Here is a 22,870-nt window from a genome sequence, read left to right as displayed (position 1 = left end):
CTGTCCATGGCTGTCCTGGCAGGAATGTGCTGAGCAGCAGAGTAACACCATGTCTGACACAGCCCAAAGAAGGTGCTTGTGGGTGCACAGTGTTTAGAGCTGGCATATAAGTTTGACACATTGGAGATGCATCAAAACCAACTTGCACACCTCTGTAACACCACTTACTCCTATTAGGCCGCCACAATCCCAAACACCTTGACCAGTCACATTCAGATAAAATTTCCAATTGCAGAATGAGGGAGGACACATCCTGGGAAAGGCACACAAACACCATCCCCTTTTCTGATCCCCAGAACAGAGGCATCCATATTCTGTGCAGTAGCAAAACCACCTGTCCTCATCCTCGCAGGCAGCCACAAATGCCCTTGTCCTCTGGAAGTGAAGCGTTTGGGCACTTGTTCCAGTGTATTCACTGTAATCAGGCAGGTGATGGAACATGATGCAGTCTTTAAATAGGCCCAGAGGCATGACAAAACAGAATCAATTTCTGGGATAGAAGGAAGAAAAGAAGTCCAAATATACACACACATAAATCAAAGAAGTTGGCACACTTACATAAAAGTGCTATAAATGATGCAGTACTCTCAGACTTTAAGCCTATAGCCTTCCATAACCAGCATTCATTTTTTCATGGCTTTCTTCTGAGAAGTTGCTCTAAAAACAAGGTGTTGTATGAAATGACCTGAATTTATTAAAAAGGAATTAACCCATACCACAAAATGCAACCAGCCTACAACAATAATGGTAAGACCACAAACCACAAAAAAGTGGTACTGACACTGCTGAGGTAGCAATACACTGCAGTGCTTGTCCATCAGCTTTCCCACCAGAGGAAAAACAAACAAACAAAAAAATCCAAAAATTTCACCCCCACCCACAAAACCCCCAAAACTCCAAGGAGGTATCTGTAACATTTACTGCTGCCTTCTCTGTAGTATTGCCCAGTTGCCCTTTCCAGCAAGGCCCAAGATCCTGATTCAACCTTTGATGAAACAGGTTCATCATTAAACTCAAGTATCCATAACCTGAGGAATTTCCTGAGAGCAAAGGAATTCAAAATGTGCTGATGAAAAGTGTGCACAGAGGCTTTGGAACTTGCTGCCTCAGTCTGCATTTTCACAATTCCTTTCTGAGCAAGAACATTCGCCTCGAGAAAGCGCTGAATATGGCATGAAGATAAATATGGCTTTGGCATTCAGTGCACTCTACTTTTTCATTTGTTATTCTAATGAAGCAACACAAACCCTATTACTTTTCTCCCAACAGAAGCCATGTATCTGATAGCCCAGAAAATCCTTTTCTGTACCTTAAACACCTATCTCAGAAATGCCACCCTGCTGTGGTAAACCGAGTTACGTATCCTGACCTGATATTTACTGTACGTATATATTGGTTTGTTTTCACTGCATGCTCTGCTTTCTGAAGATAAGACACACTTTGAACAGAGATGGGAGGAGAAGTTGGAAAACAAAGAGAGTGAGAATTCACCGGCACTAGGAAGGCTATAGCACCTGCTGAGGGCACTAGATAAATTCTATTCTTAAAGGCAGAAAGATGAGTACAGAAGAGAGCTGACCTGAAAGAAAGGATCTTGAAGGATCTGATGTTCTGGCTGCTCAGCTTATCATCATAAGAAAGTCTTTGCATAGGACAGATGGATGTATTTACCCGGATGTATTTACCCTTTTAAAATCCTCTAATTAAATAGTAGTCAGGGTTAAGATAGCAGAAAAGTCCTTGTGCTTGCCAGGAATTACAGACATTGGATGCAAAGCAGCACAATTATTGATTCTGCTCCAGGATAACAAACATCTTCATCTCTGAGCTACAGCAAGGCATCTGCCAGTTAATCAGCAGCCTTGGTGTCCTGGTGAGGGGAGGGATATGGCTGATCTGTACAAAATAACCCTGAAGTAATATAGGATCTCTCTGACCAGTAAAGAAACCAGTTGGCTCTAATAAGTGCTGATTTCACAGGTGAAATTGCACTATTTAGTCAGCATTTTCTAAGTTTTAGAGATTTGCAGGTCCTCCCCTCCACCTCCTATTGGGAGACATCAGTGAAATGCTGCTAAGGGCTCATGCATCCAGACAAGCCTCTGTTCTTTCTCCTGTTAAGGCTGTCAGGTCTCTCATATGGGATAAGACAACCTTGCCCAATTGTCTCCCATCACATGCTTCACTGTCATCAGGGCTTTCCATTGTGAATCAGTGCAGGAGGTACACTCCAACCCTGCTCTGCAGCTGGGCAGGCAGGTCGTGTCAGGAAAGACAGTGCTCAAAATGTAGCCTGCCCATAGCAAACTACTAAGTGTTCAGCCAAGGGTGAGTCCCTCACCCACCTCAGGATCAAGATGCTCAAAGCATCAGGTGTCACAGTGGAAAAGCAGAGACATAAAAGAATGGTGCTGTAAGTGCTGCTAGCCACACATTAACAAAATTCCTTATAATGGTGCTCTGCTCCCTTCCTTTGCTGCTCCAAACCTAAAATGTTACCATCTAAATCATCACTATGACATCTTTAAAAACACTGGCATCAAAATGAGAAGTACAGGTTGTATTTCATAGTTACTTTGTCAGACTCTCTACAGTCACAAGGAAATATTACTGAGTTGATATGTAAGTCATGTTATAAAACACAAGCCTGTTAGGTAGGGTAGAAACTTCCCCACTCCAGGAATTGTAGAGGTACTAGTACAATGCCCTTCCTGAGAACCTGGACACATTTATCTTTAAAAGCATTAAATCTCCAGATTTTTCTGGTACTCAAATAGACATGAATTAATGCTCTCAGCAAGTCATTGGAGATCTGGACTTGCAAATACAGTAATGCTCATGGGAAATTCAGAGCCAAGACTCTGCATATATACCATAGATCTGTTTGCGCAAAGAGAAAAAAGTTACTTGAACATGTGAAGGAAACTGTGTGTTACTGCCTCTACTCAGGAGAAGCCAACCTGCATTCCTCATTTGATGGCATCCTTCCATCATGGCTTTAAACAATGTCACAGAGCTCCTGCTGGGCAAGATGTGTGTTCTAATTCAGTGTTGGGTGTATGATCATGCTCTGTATGATGCACAGTGTGTTATTGATTTCACTTTATAAAGTGTTTTGATAAGTTTCAAAGACAGACAGTCCTGTAATAACACCAAGCTTTGAAAAGCACTTCAGATTAGATTCATTTCTGAATAGCTTGTCTCTGGATTTCATTGCCTAAGCTGAGAGGGAAAAAAATTAGCATCAAGTCACAGCATTACTACATGAATCATGCATCCAGTAACATAGAAAACTCAGTGAGCTACCAAGTGCCTCTGAGTTTTTTTCCTCCCCCCCAGCCCAAAAAAAGGCTATCAACACTTTCTTTAAGAGAACCTCCTTAACCTCCAGTTATGGAGAAAGAAACTCTGGGTTTTGATGTCAACATTGCATCTTTGTTCAACAGTGTTATCAATGCAAACTTTTGATATATACTGGAAGTTACTAATGGTTAAAAGAAAAGCAGTCATATACATATGGAGAAAACTCCAGCTTTTCTTAGGATGCCACAGTTTTGCTAGTTGCTACAGAGCTGTAGAACAACTCCAGGAAAACTGGTGCAAGGCATATCAAAACCTGTCATCTCTGCGTGGTTCCATGACCCTCTGTGAACTGTCCCACGATGTAAAGTCATGATGTGCATGTCTCAAACACAGAATAAAAGCATTCAATAGGAGAAAGCCACAAACCAAAATGGTCAGCCTTTACCACAATTTTTTTCTCCCCAAGTAGCTGCAATACCCAGGTTGTGACTGTTCAGCTAAAATGGATAATTGTTTTCAAAAATGACAGAAAATAATTTACACTCTTCTCTCAATTTTACTATGGCACTCTAACTCCTAAAAAATGTTTCACTTCAAGTATAGGGTAGAGCAATGCTTTATCCAGGATGCTCGACTCACAGCAAAGAGGAACAGTTTTAAGCATGCATTTAGTTATGTACTGAGAAGAAAATAAAACTTGGTGCACAAAGATCAAAGTAACACTAACACCATTCTCTTGCTTGTCTCACTTAATCTTCAAGCTTCAGGTGTGCTGGTACTTTTTTTTGTTCCCCCACTGTGGGGTGGTGTGGTGTGGGTACAGCATATAATACATCTCCCTATACCTCTCTACCCCACTGTATTACTTAATAACATGCTACCTCTTCGTTAGGGAGTTGTAGGTAAGGTTGGAAAATGGCTTGATTGACTACTTCCCCTGTGTTCTACCTGCCTCCTCTGCTTGAAGGAAATGCTGTCAAGTTCCTGAGCTCCACTTAGAAGAACCTTTCTTTTCAGCAGCTGTACAGCATTGCCTAAGGAGTATTCTATGAACTACAGTTATTGCACACTTTCTCCTAAAATGACAACCAGTTTTAAAGATGGAAATGTCATCTCTTTCTGCACTGCTCATGAAGAGGGGTAGCACAGCTGGCTGCTTTGGTGTCGTTCAGCTCCCATCTCAGTCACTATGTCTTTGCTCCTCCTGGTCATATCTGACATACAGAACTGAACATACAAGCAAATGTACATCAATGCTGATGTAGATGGATGTGCATTTTTTTATTCATCAAGTTACATCAGTGTCTGAACACAACTATCTGAAGAACAACCAAATCACTCAACTGGCTAGCACATCTTTAAATGTTATGTAATTTTTTTCCTTAGATTATAAAAGGACAAAAGTCACTCATGCAAATAGTTCTTCATCACTGGAAAGTGCTACAAATAAAGCACTGACTAAGCAACACAGCAAGAATTTATTTGCACCAATAACAGCAACATAGAGTAACTCTTTCCTAATTATCTGCTATGAAAGTGGGAGCTGCACACACAACAAAAAAGAAGACAGAAAATACTCCTAAGTAGCATATTTCATAAAAGATACAAACACCTTTCTTAAGTAGTCACACTCAGGACATGAATAGGAAGGCCATAGTAACCTAGATTAGAAACAAAGCAAAAATCAAAGTTGTGGGGCTGTTCTGCTAGTTTACAAGTTTGAGGTAACCACAATAGAGCTTGCTTAGAGCCATTCAGTTTTTCAGCAGTGCCATACTTCTGAGAGAACACAGTCTTGTTAACCAGGAAGCTTAGTGAAATGTGACATGATATTTCTCTTGGGAAAACCCTCTTGGAAAAACTTATAGAATCATGGTTTGGAAGGAACCTTTAAGGTCATCTAGTTCCAAACCACTTTACTACCACTGCGGATGCAGAATTTGCACATGACAGAGTAAGGCTGCCCACAACACTTAACGGGGTCCATGACTGCATTTTTCAGTTATTGCACAGAGAGAGAAATTCAGTCTGTGTCCTGCCTCCTTCACACAGACACTTTAATCCAATACTCTGATGCCCCAAGAAAACATCTTAAACATTCATAATACCTACTTTAGCCTCTGAGAAATGCCAAAAGGTACATGTCAATGTAGAAGAGTCACTTCATAGGCTTTCAACATTTTGGGGACATTTTCCATGCACCTGTGCTCTTACTGTCTGTAAATGCTTACAAGTCTCTGACAGTTTAAACTACAAGAGAACTAGCACATGCTTTGCTGTGCCCGAATGTGCTGCTGAACAGGAAGTAGTAAGAAAACAATGTTTTAACAGCCGTGAATGTGGCACTTTTATCTGCTTACCAGATACTTCTTTAAATAGAGATGCAACCACAACACTGTTAAGCTGAAAGGTTCAGTAATTGAGTGAGCTCAAAACTCACTGCTTCAATGCATCACTGCCCACTTTTCAAGGTCATTATTTCACAGTCACTATTTCAAATCTTCCTCTTAGCCTACACGCACACTACTTAGATCTAAGCAGTCATTCAGCTGCACTGCAGAGATAACTTATTGGTAAATACATGCAGTCACAGATTAAGTTGAGGCAGGCTCATACATTTTTATATTTCCTTGGCAGACCTGTGCATGACTTTGCAGACATTGCATGACCTGCACTTGACTCCCAGTACTGTGGTTCTCCTACTGCCCTCTGGCAATTGTGTCATGTTAGAGGAACAGTGTCCCTCTGGGATAAAATGCAGACAAGATTTTAGAAGAGAAAACCATGCAGTTCAAATGCTTTTTACCTGCACTGTCATGGCAGAATGAGGTGGGAGCAGACACATATGCATCAGAGTCTGACTTCTAACAGAACCCCCAACAAGACAACCTAGACTAGGTCTCCATCGGGTTTTAAAGAGCTCAGAATTTCTGTTGTGCCCGGAAGGACAGGCCAAGGTCCAGTTAAGACCCAATACGAACCATGCTGTGTTAATATAGGCTTCAAAAAAGTGATGGAAGAGGTTTGGGGTTCAAACATAGAGATAGCATTCTGAGTCACAACAAGTCATTAGCTGCGATACCAGTCATTCCGCAGAGCACAGGTTTTGTTTTCCTCAAAGCAAGGATTATCTTAATTCCGAACTGTAACTGGGAACACATCACTCAAAGTATAACTCAGAATCACAGAATATTCTGAAGCAAGTTCAACTCATTGCAACACAGAAGACAAGCTTCTGACATTCTCTTAGCCAAACGCTTAAGCCAGAAATAAGGGATGAAAAAGTTCACTATGAAGACTAAGCTGGTTAAAGGAGACATTGCAAAACGGGAGTCAGATTAATCACTTTAGTAATAAAGATGGTTGAGGAGTCAGGTCTATTAGCTCAGCCTCAGTGTTGTAGCAAGGGACTTGGACTGTTCAGGGTGATTCTCCACAAGGCTCCAGGCCACATACACATGAGTTTGGGTTTTCTACACTAACTCCAGCAGGGCCACATGAACAGGAGCCATGACTCCAACAGCCACAAAAAACTTTTAAAAGAACAAGCTCATTATTTTAGAGGCACTATCTTGCTCACAAATTCTTCTTGCACTCTGGTCAAAGTTGATAGAGTTGTAAACTTCCTAGCAAGCACAGAGTTGAGCCTACTGGCTTTACTAGGGTGCTTCACTTGAGGAATAATTGCAGGGTCAGGTCTTTGGCTGACCAGGTGAAAATATGTGCCCACACTCTTTGTATAAGTGTGTCAAGAGGGAATTACAAAAATCCTAAACCCAGGTAAATGGATTATAGCCACTTTAATGGGAAATTCATTCTCCTTGTAGCTATTGAAAGAAAAATCACTACAGATTGCATCTCTCTTGAGATACAGTGTCTATCTGAACAGAAAATAAATTCTATTGAAGTCAATGGAAAAGCCACACTTTATTTCTGCAGGTTTTGGATGAAGTGGCATCTGTTCTGTTTTCTCTCTGCTAGACATGCAGGGACTGCTCTGCTATCTCACAGCATGTAACCCCACCCAAAGCTGCACAAGTGTGCAGTGTTAGCTTTCAATGGAAACTTTTCAGTGCAGAATTACCAAGATAAGAAATTTTGTCTTTACAGTCCTTGATAATATGGTTTTATAGCATTCAGAAAAAAAACCCCTGTGGTTTCCCCACAGGAAACCCATCATACTGCTTGTAATAGAAGCCATAATTTCAAGGGCAGTTAATGAGATAACATTTTACTTAACACTGGTTTAAGCAGTGAATAAAGACAGGACTTTTTCTACAAGGCACAAATGACACTGATTAATTTTTTAATTTTATCATTAAGCACAATATTAATTGTAAGAGTCAAAATAGATCTCTGCAGCCTTGAAAGGCCTCGCTCTTTCTGGCAGCTATTTTACACCAACCTCTCTCCTGTGGCACCGTTTCTCATTTGTGTTCAGTGCACAAGGAGCAGCACCAGGTCTGCACCTGCAATCTAAGTAAAGAGCCACATGCTAAGCTTGAGAGTTCTACTTCTCTGGTTTATTTGTGAGGTTAGAAACAGAACAGACTCCATTTCAGCATGAGCTCTACTCAAAACGTGTCTGCTGTAGTTACTTTCTCCAGCAAATCCTGAAGTTTCATTATAAAAATATAATCCCACTTCAAACAAATATAATTTACATCTTCCAGGAATACCTCCACTTTTCAAGACTTTTACTACAAACAGTGTCTTTTTCATTCTTTGCAAGGGGGTTTCCACTACATCACTTAGCATTGAAAATGATGTAATTTTTCAAAGAAAGGTTGTAATTTGAGCAGTAATAGAGAAAGCAGGGATTTGAAGCCTGATTCTGTTGTCAACCATGCAACTTATTTCACCTTCAGGAAGATAGAATAAACATTCATTCTGTGGTCTTACGAAAGCACAACTTGCTGGCTACATGCATACATTACAAAAATGTACTAATGTACTCTTTGAATCTGTTTGAGCACAGATTTCCTCCTTCATATACATCTGTGCACAGCAATATTTAATAGTCATCCATTTATCTTCTCCAAGATCTTACATAGCCAGAGCTATTCCCAGACAAGTCAGATGTCCACTTGAGACAGATTCTTATCTTGGGGATACCAGTAGCATATATTTACCAAAGATCACATAAGTAGTTAAGCAGTCAGAGGTAATTTCCCAGAATATTCACCCAGCAGTTCATATCTTTGGGACTTGCAAAAGAGGAGGAAATGTCTTTGTACGCAATAGATGGGGATGGAGTAGCATTACCTTATGACTTGTCTTTCTAAATACAGAAAGGCATGATTTGTCCTTGTCTTTGTTATCCTGAATATAACAGCACTTTAAGCAGAGTACTGGCTCACTAAGTTTTTTAATGTAGTGCTGATACAAAGGACAAGAAAAGAAAGTAAGAAGTCTTATATTCACAATGGATTTTACAGCCTGCAGCGAGTATTTTCTTGCTATCTGACAGAGCTTTCAGTCTCTTGCAGGCTGCCCAAAATAGCACACCAAGCTCATGTTCAATCCAATAGACTTTGGTTCTGCAGCCAGCCAAAGCTGATATGGTACAGCAATGATTTGCTCCTGGAGAGCAGATTTATTAACACACCACCAGGACTACAAACCCAGAAATCCCCTGCTGCATTCTCAGCGTTCACCTTTCCATTATGCCCCTAATTATCTCCAAAGGAGTTTATTCCTTGTAAGCTTCTTGTTCAGGCTGATAAGCATTTTATTCTGAATCCTCTGCAGATTTAAGCTTTGCTCCTCGTGCTCTTAGTTGAGAAACTAAGCAACTGTCTCCGTTTGCACAATGCACATCTCCCACTCTCTCCAGCTTCTCTCTCAGTTCAGTATCCATTTATAAGAATTCCCACCATTTTCAGTATTTTTATATTAATTCCTCATGCTCAATTCACTTCATTATGATAAAGCTCTGAGTTGTCAAGGGTCTATATCACCTCTGGACTCAAATAGAAGGCTATGTATTAATTGAGACTAACCTGTTCCTTCATGCTAATCAAGTAAATTATTTCTTAAGCATTTATCTAAGGCAGTTAAAATAAAACAATATTCCAAAGTAATAGCATCCCAAGTAAACATATACAGACCAGGACAATTTCTCACATTACAGCCTTTCTTGAAGAGCAAAGTTTTACGTTGTTCCTTAGACTACACTGAGGACTATTTCAATGTACATGTTCCAAAAAGACAAACATGGTCATGTGATTCACTTTTTTTCTTAAGAAACCCTTCCTGCTTTTGTGTTATGCATAATTGGACATAAAACTCTTTGCTCTGAAGAAAAACCAAAGAAACACACTAATCCTAAAACCTCAGAAGTTAGCAGAAAGCTTCTTTGGCAGTGCTCAGAGTGCAAGCTTTCTCTGAAAGAAGCTACTCCAGTTCTGAGAATAAAATGGCTTCTCTACTAAAACACAGACATTTTGTTAAATTTTAAAGATAAATACACACAGTAAGCCACATGGTGATTTACCCTTTCTTTTCAGAATGGAACTGGATCATGGGCCCAGATTAATAGAATTTAAAGAATGGAGGGACCATATTATGTTATTCTAACCTGACCTTCAAGAGCTGGCGATGTTATAATTTCTTCATCGTGCCTCTGATTCTTGTCTTAGCTGAACTGTAGGCTCTCAGCAGTGCATCTTCAGACTTGGTCCAGAAGCCTCAAGAGATGAAGAATCCCATAGCACTACTAGGTAAAATATTTCCGTGATTTAGTTTAGGAGGTATTTAAATACTTTTGTTGAATTCAACACAACACCAAAACCGGGAAGACTTAAAGTATGGGTATCATATGAACATTACAAAAGTAAGTTTGTGTCACAGAAATGGAACTAACAGTCCTGTAGATGTTCTTCTGTGGCAAGACAGGTGGATAATAAATACAAGTGCACATATAAATATTTTAATTCTCTCTTAGAGGCAAACACTGAAGGAGACTGTGAGTTTGCCAGTGAGCTTGCAAAAGCCCAAACCACATTTCCTGTTTGTAAGAAAGAAGGTGAAAGAAAAGACTGGAGGCCTTTAAGGTTGACGGCAACTCTAGAGGCAGATCCATGCTGCCAGGTCCAAAACAAAAGAGCATCCAAGATCTGTGAACATAACTTGATTTCCTGTTGGACAAAGGGGAGGGGAGTGTTCCTAGAACCAACAAAAACAGGTAAGCCCTATCTTTTAGTTATAAAATTGTAAACAAAAGAGCAGTAAAACGACATTACGGCAGATTACCAGTCTTGCAAGAGGGTTGCTCAGGGTTTTAAATTAAAATTATTAATAACATCTTAAACCTTCATTAATTAAGGCTTGTTAATGAAGACTAAGCATTGGCATTAATTTTTTGCTGAAAGTACTTACTGTACTGTAGGCCTTCTTATTTTACAATGCACTGCTTCCCTTCTAAAGTATGAAGTTGATATTTTATAAAGCAATTAGTTATGCACTAATTAATTGCAGTTTAAGGAATCTTTTCCAGGGAATTAATCTTATATTAAAAGCTCATAGAGGTGGAAGCATCTTTAACACTAATTTAATATTCATCAGTCTCTTAATGTTTTTTTTTTCCTAAGAGTCATTAGTACAAAATATTATTTATATCAACATTTAATTATAAGGGGGCGGAAAGACAGTTTTATCTCATCTTTGACAAATTTGCAGACAAAACCAACAGGAAACAAACCATTTTGTGTTCCAGATCATCATCTTAAATCTAGTAGTGATTAATCTGCTTCTATGAATGATGAATTGATACCATAGATGGCATGTGCAGCTGGAGGGTATCTATATTCCTCACCTCACATTCCTTTTCAGTACAAAAACCTGGTAGAAGTATGCTATCCTTCTGTTATCCTCTGTGATGGATTCTCTAAACAAAATACATTAGAGCAAGAAAGAACGAAACGTAGTACTCCTGCTACCTATTCCTCCATTGTTAAGAGGACAAACATGTAACATGAATTGTTAAAACTGGCCCCTTTCCTCAAAGGTAAGTACATGATTATGTCCACTCCTTTGAGTTGCATTAAATTGAACTGCAGAAATTCATCCAGGAAAGATTTGAATGTTTTGGAGACTTTTGTTTGTTTGCTAAGGGTTTTTTGTTTGCTTTTCCCCTCTCACACCCCTCCAGTTACAGTATAATGAACCCTGCAAAGAGAAAACCAAAGAACAAATAACCAACACTCCATTTATTACCATGTCTTGTCTCTGTTGGTGGAGAAAATTGTCAACAGATTTAAAAGAGAGAAAAAGCACATATAACTATGTATTCAGAAAGTCTTTTGCTCGCTCGTATTTTGTGCTGTGAATATGGTACCTTCAGTTTATAACAATGTAAAATGCACTAAAAGGAGGTAACCCCATCCCTAAAGTCAGAAAAGTAAAAACATCATTCAAATGAAGTAAATTACCTAAAGTAGATCTTCTATTTGGATGCAACTCCAAGTTTAACCTGCTTTCCAAATAGAAATGGAAGAACAGCAGCACAGGAGTATATCAGTAATACTAGAAAAATTCCGATATTAGTTTTTCCAAATACTGTCATCTTTATAGTCATTAATATACTACTTCCCCACTCACACATCCCAAATTCTTCTAACAATGAAACAAGAATTGTTGTCCTTCTTATAAAACCTTTGGCTATATGATCTTTTTTCTTTCACAGAGCAGCACAATACTTTAAGAATATCTTCGATATTATTTCTTGTAACGAAATACCACCACTCTTACCTTTTCTCATTACAGATTATTGCAGAAAACTCTGATGGGATTTGAGTTTATCCTATTAGAATCATGGTGTACTATACCCAAAGGAATAATTTTTCTATATGACTTTTTTCTGCAGAAAACAACATTTTTTAAAATATTCAAATTGATGGCTTGAGTGAGAAAGCCCCTGAACAGAGTTGCATGAGTTCTTTGGAATAACTATATGCTACGCAAAAAATAACAATCCGCTTTTGCTACATGTGAGAATAGATTACGTGAATGAGAATTAAAGTTAGAGAATAGAACAGAAAACAACATTTTCAGAATAGAATAAATAAAAAGACACTATTTTCAGAATGGAATGTAATTAGTCAAATAGACTTCTCTTTCTGCTTATTCCTCACTCACCATCCACAGTCTCCTTATCTTATTTTTTTCTTTAGCACAACCAGTTAACTGTGACAGGTTGCATCTGCTGTTATGCATATAGGGACAGCAGTGTAGTTATCTGTGGAAACAAATAGTCCTTCACAGTTATTCAGCTTTCCTTCTCCTGCTGCTGCTGTCAAACTAGTTGCTATTTAAATAGTTCAGTTATAAATGTAAATAACTAGCATATTGGCAACAACTATAAGAACAAGAACACCTGGGAAAGACCTGGGAGTTGTATATCTGTAAAGCGAAGATATAAAATCAAAATTTACCATATTTTATATCTGGATAGTAAGATTATTTGAAACTGATATTAGAATGGCATAAAACGCTCAGAACTGCACACTTATGTCTCTGATCAAGGTCTTTACTATGGTTTTAGAGGGTAAATTAAAACTGCTGTTGTTTCCACAATATAAGCAGTCTTGTCTGAAAACCAAATAGCTTGTATTGCAAAGAGAAGAAGTTAAAAAAAAAAAGAAGATATTGAAATCATGCATATGTCTGTATACATTTTACTGCAACAGAAGCAGATGTTTGACTCAGAGTTGTGGAAAATAAATTTAAAAATAAACTAAGCAGTGTTCATCTAGGAAGAAATTTAAACGTTGTTTTCTTAGTCTCCCCATACCCATAAAGTTTTGTAAGTCATGCTTAAGAAAGAACTATAACTGTGAGATTTAAAACATTGATACGTTTTATTAGAAATCAAAGTTTCATGTCTTTTGTTTTCCTAGAATGTTTTAAAGTTCTAGAGAAGTGGGATTGCTCAAATACTGTAGAAGTTAAAATTGAAAACTGAAAAGAGAAACATTTTTTTCCAAACTTTACTATTTTCCAGATGATAATTCCAATTTAAATCAGAAGCTGAAACGGGAAAATAATACTTGTCACCAAAAAATATGTTTTCTCCTCTACTTCAGTTAAGGACTGAAAACATTCAAATTGAAACTATGAGTTTTCCTTCTACCCTGGAAACATCAGGGAAAAATAGGACTCCTGAATAAGAAAGATAAATTACACCACTGTGTATCAAGTTAAAGGAACAACCTTAGACTGGAACTGTACTTTAGGTATCTGCTCACTGTTTTTATTCTAATGAATCACAGGCTTGTGGCTTCTATCACAGTTACACGTGCTTCCCTTCTCATTGCTTTTGCTCCCTGGTGAAAGAGTTTGTAGGAAAAGAAAGAGAATGAACATAAGAAAAATGGAAAACAATTACATCGGAAAAGAAAAAAAGGACAGAAGAACGAAGGATGAATGATTATTTAGGCACAACATTGAGACCTGAAATTTCTTGCCTTTGACAGACTTGTAGTTTTGGACTAGTAGTTTTGCACAAAGGATGCAAATGTTGAGTGACTAATTGTAGAGTAACCAGGTTCTAAACAATGCTGATTCTTGACGTATCTTGATAACATCTTCTCAATGTAGGACCTCCCTTTCTTTTAATTTCTTCTCTAAAAATCTGGAAAAATATATAGCTGCTTCATGGAGGTGGTGTTTCTCCTCATGAATATCTGTATCTCATTGCAAAAAAGTGCCTCTCAACGTGAAAAGGAGTATTGCAATGATAGAGAGCCCTCAAGTGCCTTTGGGAGAACTTGAGTGGGAGAAAAGAAAGGAATGAAAACTGGATGTTTAGTTTAAAAGGAAGGATAAATGGCCACTGGAAGTACCAGGTGGAAAAACCAGTTACAAATCTGTCAGAAAGTCACAGCTTAGTTGCTCTGTTTTGTTCCTTTTAAAAGAGAAATCTGAAACCTGCATCCTAGAAGCCCATGTGGTTTGTGACTTTTTACTACCAAGGTTTATCTTATCTTGTTTCATCGTCATAAAAGCGTCTTGGGCTTGAAGTAAAACAAATCTAAAATAGCTTTTGCAACGGCATAATGAGGGAACAAAACCTGTAAGGAGAAGTTCTTAAGATGAGCTGGAGCTGGTCAGCCAAGGAACAAAACTCTGTGTCCTCAGCAGGAGCAAATGCATTGCACCCATCCCTGGCCAGCAACATGGAAATGTGTATTCCTGTACTCCTTTGCCTCAGATTTCCTTTGAGAAGCAAACAAAATGTCAGCCTCCTGAAGGAATCCACGTATGTCCAAAACAACTGAGTGCGTTAAGGATCAGCATCATCCAATCCCTCCCTTTGACTGCTCTGCTCCAGTTAGACTTTTTTATGCAGTAGAGGAGGTCATTAGTTTTGGGCACCAGACTTTATTTCAAACACTCCAAAACTAGTAGAACATGAGACATGCCTCAGGGGGAAAGCAAAGACACTAATTGCAAGCTCCTTTCACTCGTGTATTTGGCTCAGTGTTTCCTCTGTCAAGGAGGGTTTCACTGGCCAGTTACAGCAATGCTGAAAATTCTGGCCATTAGACTGTCACAAATAAGCTATTTTCTTCACCATGGTCTGTGATGGAAAATTTGTATGAGCTAGATTGATCGAAGAATTAATTAAATGACAAAATAGATTCGGTGCATGGGAGTTCTTCCCTGTGCTTCTAACAGGACTCCAAGGAGAGGCAAGTTCAGTGCAAAAAGAAACTTTGTTCAATTAAATTGACCCACCTCTTGCAAGGTGATTTTCCAAGAGCTGTTTGGGCTTTTCTCTGCAGAACTTCTGGGGCGTTCACTGATTCCCAGCTGCTGCTTATCCTTTATCACCGCTTTCTCAAGCAAGAAAATGAGTACAAGTTTTAATAGCAAGAAAACAACCAAATTTTGATATTTTTCTGCAGGGATTTTTAAAACCTTATGGTCTTAGCTATTATTCAGAGATATTTCCAGTGAATTTGTTTTGACTGAATTCAGAACTACACTAATGAACTCTAGAATTTAGCCAAAAATTGACTGCAAAGAGTAAGTTAAAGAAAGTTACAGAATTAATTTCAAAGCTATTCAGTAAAATTACTTTTTTCTTTATTAATTTATGATTTTTACTGTATCTTACAGGTAAACCAACAGCCCAGCCTTTGGCAGAATTCCTATGAAACAGTAGTTCTGCTAACAGCTTATTGATCTTGCTTTCTTATTATTTAGCATCTGGTTTTGATATTAATTATTTAGCTGATATGGCAATGGCTGTCACAGAGTAAACAACAAAATAGCAGCTTCAATTACAGAAAGCAAAAATCAACCAAGCACAAAGAATATGGTGAAACTATTAGACAACACAAATGATAAAATTATTTTCCTTCAGTTACAGATATGGGCTGCCATTTTTCTGTCTGGGGAGTTTTGGCCTTCCTGAGTTTGGCTCTCATTGTTTCATTGACACTGAACATTTTACACTATTTGAAAAAGAAGAGAGGTAAGAAACGTTGTCTCTTTGTAAGGAATGGAGTTTCAATATTTAAATTGTCTGTAGAGAAAGTCATCAGTGCTCAGAGATTTCAAGCCAACAAATTGATTAGTTTGAAAAGTTTTCCTTTGGCAAGAATGATTCTAGTAGAGACCACGTGAGTTTTAAAAAATTTTAAGAGAGTCAGGTACGATTACAGAATGATTGCTAACTGCACAATCCGCTGCCAGAAACAGCCACTCAAGCTCATTCTCTGAAGACAAGCCAACAGAACATGTACAAGGGGAAGAATTTAGTTCTGACTAAATTTTTATTTTGAAAGTATATTTTTAATACCTGTAATTTTATTTTTTAAGTGTACTTTTCATATAATTGTTTATTATTTATCCCTCAATTTGAAAATTATTTTAAGTAGTTCCTCCCCAAATTCTTGAATGCTCATTAGAATTTCTGATTTCCTATATATTTTATGCTTAATTTGTTTATTTTGGAGAAATATTCTAATTGCTTTTCATCGTGGGATTCTAATGGAACTCTTAAACCAATGTGCCACTCACAATGAAACTAATTTGTTTATGTTAGAAGGTGACTACAGTCATACTCCGGTTTTGGTTGAAATTATCTATGACTTTTTTGACAGAATTAATTATGCCAGTGGAACCTCTCCTATGTACACAATTCTGTTGTTAGGAAGTTGTACAATCCTCACCATTCCCTTAACACAGGGAAAACTGCACCTGTGCTGTACACGTATGGATGGGCAGGCAAACATTGGTGGCTTCAACTACACTAAATACACATACATATATAATCTACATAAACAGCAGGCCTGTGCTTATAAACTGAATTCACCAAATGTAAGAGAATCAGAATATTAAAAGAGCTGCTGGAGCGTTTTCGGATGGGTGGGGGGAGGGGTGTGGGTTAGGCTCTTTAGGTTTCTTTTGTATTTTAGGGCCACTATGCAGATGTTTCCATGAGTTAAAAATCACAGTCATTTACAAAACTAACCTTGACCAAGGTTTAGGTTGGATTGGCTGATGCTGCACTGCTCATGGAATCGGAGCTTACTGTGGTAAGCAGATGATAGAAAGTCAGGCATTTCTGAGTTATGAATCAAGCTCTAGCAATAAATCTTTGTAGCCATCGCCTCTCTGCTTCATTTTCTTCATCTGTGTGGATCACAAGATATCTTTCAGAGATACAAGAACTAGTAAAATAAATACTCCTTCACTTTGTAATATAAGCACATGATGCACCTGCGTAGACAGAGAAAGAGATGAGGTAGACATAGAAGGTGGAGAAAGAAAACGTGTTATAATACGTTTTTGGGATATTGTAACCTAAAGTAGACTTTGCAGCCATAGCACAGGGTGTTAACACAAACATTTCTTGAATTAGACAAAAGTATTTGAGAAAAGTAGAGGGACGACTGAAGAGCCAGAACTTTCACTTGTGTTCTCTATACTGAAATCAAAAGCATGTCCGCTGAGACAATTATCTGAAGTGTTCTAAAACAGCACATTTCATTTTCTCTTAACTTCTTTTTTTTTTTTCAAACAAATTTTCCAGCTAAAATGCATAAAGACTACGAAGAGAACAATCCAAGGTAAGTCAGATAAAAAAAATTTCTTTCTCTCAAGGGTGAAAATAAGCAATAAGTAATGACAGATGGCTTTGGAGGCATGACGTAGAAGGAAATTCAATATCTCTTGCAGTCTGCCTGGAAATGTTGGAGAGAATGGCTGTGGAAAAAAGTTTTCCAAAGAAAATCAGAAAAAAAATTCATGTGGGAGGTACATCCTGCAGTCTTTTTATCAACAATGAAATAATTGCATGCTAATACTATAATTTTGTCTGTTGAAGGGAGTGCAAGATACTGAACTAAACCACCATTTACTGTCACTTAACCTCAAAATCCCATAATAATTTAAAAGAACTCTCAGAAAACAATGATAAATTATAGTCTGATAGTTAATACTTCTGGAGTAATAAATTATTTATGTATTTACATTTCATAACCATCTTTTACAAATGATGCCCTAAAGCAATGAAACAGAAGTTGGGAAGTCTCTGTCTATTACTGCCTGTTTAGCTGAAAAATACCACTGAAGAAGCGGTGTTAGATAGCATGGCTTCATTCCCTTGATGAGACACAGTATAGGGATGCAATAGAAAAAAGTGCTTCCCACTAACAATTCCCATTTTACAGACTTAGAAACATTTTCAAGGAACACCAGGTAATGAAACACAGCATACCATTAAAAATCCAAAGCTGAACTGTGCTTTGGTCTTCTCTGTTTGTGTTGACATAAAAGTGTGGACCTTTAAAGAACATCAACCCAAAAGACACATGCAGTGCTTTCGTTTGTATTGCAGAGTGGTCTCAGAGGACATGAACCGGGTTTCTTTCAGTGATCAGTAATATTTCTAGACCTACATGAAACAGTAGCTTACTAGTCTTGAGATAAGCTTTTTACTTACCTAAGCTACAGGAAAGAAGAGTTCAATTATTGGCTAGATAACAAATCTCTCTTCAGAATATGCACATTGCCATTGCCCCCTCCAGTATTTTTGGTCTTGTTTATTAGATCACATACAATCTGCTATGGATATATATATATATACATAAATATATATATATACACACACACATACACAAATATATATACACACACACATACACAATCTGAAGATTGGTACATGTGCATTAAACGCTTATTAGAGTAGAATAGTGGGTCCTAAATAAAGCATATTCTGTGAATTAAAAGTATTTTTCCATTCCCCCTGTAGCTATGATGACTATCCCACAGAAGATTACCCAGTTTATGGCAATCTCAATCAAGATATTTTAGGTAAGATTTATTTTAGGAACATGTGTCTATTCAGTGGCTATAATAAATATAAGATTGAAAACTGACTGACCAACATATTTTGAATTTCTCAAATGCCAAGCTTGAGAATCTACATCTTTTCAATCATTAATATAATTAAAAATATTACCACCTACTTGGGATAGAAATGCAAACCATCATACTACATTACTATTTGTGAGAACAGATCTCATACTGAATTTTATTTTTTATGGTTCAAATGGTCCAGTTAAGCCAAGTATCTCAAAACAAAGAGCTTGTATATATGTAAAGCTGCACCAATTGAAAAAACTGCTTGATCCATGCATGTTAAAGAAATCTAAACCACACATTACTCATGGTCCAAAGCCAGTGTTCCCACAGAAACAGGCAGAAACACTCTGCTGTTCTCTGCTGTAGCTATCCAAAGATCATCAGCAACATTGACAAATATGCTGAAGCCCAGTGGCTGAGTGTTGGGCAGACAGCTTTGCTTTGCTTTACTGTGCTGAAGTTGATAATCCTTGGCAGAGAGATACCATAATAAAGGCAGTAATATCACATAACTGCAGCTAGAGCTAGATATGCTGAGACTATGTCTCTTGAAGCGCTTATGGTGTTAAAGCAGTATTTAAGTAGTATGAACGTAACTTTTTTGCAAGCCTTATTTGGGGTTAAGCAAAACTAAAGTACTGAGCTGCAGGAAAAAAATTAAAAAACCAAACCAAACATTTTCATACACGGTTTGCATAAATTTATCTAAGTCAAATGGATTGACATCATAAAAGTCTGAAAAATGTAAGGAAGTAATCTGCTTTACTGATGGTTAAAATGAGATATGAAATAAGAAAATAACTTGCACCAAATTTACAGAAAACTGGAAGTAAATTCAGGAATAGAATTTAATCACCAGCTGCTGCAAGTCACAGCCCCTTTCTCAGCCAAAGAAAGGCTGCCTATGCTGAAAAATACATCAGTATGTGGTTACCCTTAAATTGCAAGAAGTCTTCCTAGCACTCTAAAATGATGCCCACTTAGTGAATAATGAGAAACCTCCCACCCATGAACAGAAAATGATTTTCATTTCCACAGTATGTGTCTGAATTTCTTAGTTATTTGCCTGTCTATACCTAGAGGGAGAGATCTGTGTGTGATTTCAAAACAAAACAAACTTCTACCAAAGAAAACTGGGGGAAGTGAGTTCTGTAATGGAGAGGATCTGCTGATCTGACCTTTTAAGACTCAGTAATATAACTCAATAACTAAAACATTTTTCTACTTTGATAAGTTACAGAAGAATGTTGTTATGAGCAGATGAAGTCCCAACCTCAAAGGCCAGTTAACCAGCCACAGGTATTTTTAATTTTAATTTTGCATTTCTGAATTAGGGTGATGTGGTCTGTCTCAGAGTTCCTGTATTTATCCCATGACAAAAATCTTGACACTATCACAAAGATTACCATGCATTATTGTTTCAGTTCACCAAGGTATTTCAGCACAGACTTGACCCTTCAATCTGAATCATTAATGCAGAAGCAGGAAAATTATGGAAAGCTCCAGTCCATGCATATGGCATGATAAAGTTCTGTCACAGGCATGCAGATCAGGTTGAATTAAATCTGCATCTACTGCCATGGTTTATGAAAAGAATTAATTTTATTTATTTGTGATATCAAACTGAAAACACAAGCTGTATCACATGATACTCATGAATTTGAGTGGCTCTCTCCTGTCCAGCACAAAGTCTATATGCCTTAACACTTGAAAATAGAAAACAACTGTTTTCTATTGATTTGTATTTTGTTGAGATACCTAAGAGCGTGCAAGCTTCAGCTGAAATTTGCCTGTAGTTGAAGCCTTCCCAGCATCAGTTTCCTTAGTTCCATGCATTTCACTTGGATCAATTTCCAGCCTCTCTCTCAGGATATTTCCAGCAGGTAAAAATATCTTTTCTAATCTAGACATTTGTTTTCATTAACTTCATGAAAACAGAATAATCTATGAAAATTCCAATGTCAATAGTCATTGACAGTTTGGTTTGAAAAACAGAGAAGCAGGAAAAAGATACAAAAGACATACATTTTGCACTGGAAATGAGATCCTCTATACGGATGAGAATCATCCAACTTCGGTATTCTGCAGAGGCAAAGCCTGTGAATAATATTGCTAACAACTGGATTCTAACTAAACAAAAGTGAGAAGAAAAACAGATCTAATCATATCTTGCATCCCAAAGAACTTGGACTGATTTCATAACCTACCCTTCTTCCCAACGAGAATCTTTCCTATGATACCTTGAAGAATTTTTCCTTATTGTCACTATGAGCCATTTACCATTAGGTTATGTTGATGTGTTTTCTAGGCTCCCACGTCTTAATTGTTTGTACTTTTAATGGCTTCTTTTACAGCTAGTTTGGGCATATTTCAGCCACTATTATGATTACAGTGTAGACATACTCATAGTCTTACATATAATTTTAAAGCAAGGATAACTACTGAATGTTAAAGTGAATTTCCTTTCAGGTGGAGTCTGCCAGTCAAATGTGTTATGCCTCACTTGATCACAGTGTCAAGGGAAAACGCAGAAAACCAAGGAGAAAGAAAGATCCTTCATTAGAGGAAGATGAAGAAGAAAGATCACCTAACCCCACCATGATGGCTTCCAAAGCGAGCATTTACCTCAATAGTGAGCAGCTGGCTGCTGAAAACACAGCAAAAGTAGAAGCCATTCATGATGATCCCATCAGGTTAATGGGCTTGATCCATAAGCAAAAGGAGAGAATATCTGAAGTGGCTTCCTGAACCAAAAATGTAATCATAAAGTGAGATGTGCTTTTTCATTCTGGAGGAACAGTGAATGACTAGAGATTGTCAATCTGCCAAACTGTCGTACCAAACAATGATTTAAAATGGGTAAGTGTTCCAAAGTGTCTTCCAAGCATATTTAAGGACTAAGCAAGAAATAAGTATAGGTCCAGACTGCCACTTTGAAGGATCTGCGCCTCTGAGGACAATTTGAAAGAGTTGTGGAATCTGGTATTTCAGCATTCATGTGGTATTGATCCCAGTAAAAATTAATCCTATGTTTTAAACAACCATCAGCTTTCAAACAGTCCCAAAAGACCCACTAATGGTCTGTAGAGCTTTAGCAGAGTACAACTATTCTATATAGGTTTTATCAATACTTCTGAAAGGAAATTTTTTTCATGCTTTCACACTTAGTGATTTAGTTGTTTCACCAGTTAAAAACTGATCTGCTGTTCCACATCGTGTACTTTCCTGCTGTGACTGTTTTATGGTAATAATGCAATCTATCTAAAGATAATTGGAGAATAATTTAACAGTTTGTTTAAAGTAGTAATTGTACATTTCATGAGATTTAACAGTATCTTTATATATCTTCAGTTTCCCTTAGCAATACCACAATTAGTCTCAAATCTCAACTCCTCTACTAAATGCAATATTGTATCAAACTGTATTCAAGAGTCTACAAAGATATCATCAAATTATCTGTAAAAATAAATCTCCTAGTGAGGATTTCTTCCTTCTAATACTCTATGTAATGTTTACATTCCTATTGGGTTTTACATTGCTATTCTTACTATTTTACAAAAGCAGAAAGAGCTTTTCATTTCCCCAAACAATTCACTTACTGTGTGCACATTCATCTTAAGACTTTAAACTCATTAAATGGTAAGTTTTATAGAGTGGGGATCTCTTTTTATATTCCAGGAGTCATTAAGTAGTTTTAGCAGAAAACAGCGAGGCAGGTTGATGTAATATGCCTACCTCTAGGTGTCAGACAGTTCTGTCTTCTCAAAAATAAAGGATACTAGTGCCTTTAACATCCACACAGAGCACCATGTCAAGGAGCTTCCAACTCTCAAGCACATACAGAACTCTGCAAGTGTTTCAGGTCCTGAAAACAAACAAACAAAACAAACAAAAGGCCCATAGAAGCCCAACACCTCTTCTAAAAGCAGAAGTGGGTGGACACATCCAGCAATGAGACACACTTATGAAGAAGAAAATCAGTATAAAACAAAAATCAATATAAAAGAAATAAGTTCTTTGACAGCCTGGTTAACATTCAGTTTTGTTCATAGTTAAGGGTCTTCATAACAAGCTCTAACTTCTATGCAAAACCAAAAGGAAGGGGCCAAGCCCTGCAGCCAAAGCTGCCCCAGTGTCATTGCCAATCTTGTGCTAGCATTTCCTTTTGTGTGCTGAAATCAACACAGTA

At 37.6% G+C, this 22,870-nt stretch overlaps 1 protein-coding gene across 1 annotated transcript; it reads left to right on the top strand.

The window, feature by feature from the left end:
* The first annotated feature begins 15,681 nt into the window (after positions 1–15,681).
* On the top strand, positions 15,682–21,448 carry LOC114000144 (T-cell receptor-associated transmembrane adapter 1). Its single transcript, XM_027744250.2, has 5 exons — positions 15,682–15,784; positions 17,348–17,384; positions 18,569–18,630; positions 19,922–19,980; positions 21,151–21,448. Exons 1-5 carry the CDS (start codon positions 15,682–15,684, stop codon positions 21,427–21,429), a joined length of 540 nt encoding a protein of 179 aa, XP_027600051.1. The 3' UTR covers positions 21,430–21,448.
* Positions 21,449–22,870: the final 1,422 nt, after the last annotated feature.

This window comes from Pipra filicauda, unplaced genomic scaffold (assembly GCF_003945595.2).
Source record: "Pipra filicauda isolate LSUMZ 115617 unplaced genomic scaffold, ASM394559v2 scaffold179_size1759329_pilon, whole genome shotgun sequence".
Classification (NCBI taxonomy): Eukaryota; Metazoa; Chordata; class Aves; order Passeriformes; family Pipridae; genus Pipra; species Pipra filicauda.
The sequence above is the reverse complement of the archived record's forward strand: the minus strand, read 5'-3'. Positions and strand labels throughout refer to the sequence as shown.

Excerpts from the sequence above, each read along its gene's own strand:
- LOC114000144 (XM_027744250.2), top strand. The coding sequence starts at position 15,682 with ATGGGCTGCCATTTTTCTGTCTGGGGAGTTTTGGCCTTCCTGAGTTTG. Across the intron at positions 15,785-17,347 it reads CTATTTGAAAAAGAAGAGAG|CTAAAATGCATAAAGACTAC; the intron begins GTAAGAAACGTT and ends CAAATTTTCCAG. Across the intron at positions 18,631-19,921 it reads TCTCAATCAAGATATTTTAG|AAGAATGTTGTTATGAGCAG; the intron begins GTAAGATTTATT and ends GATAAGTTACAG.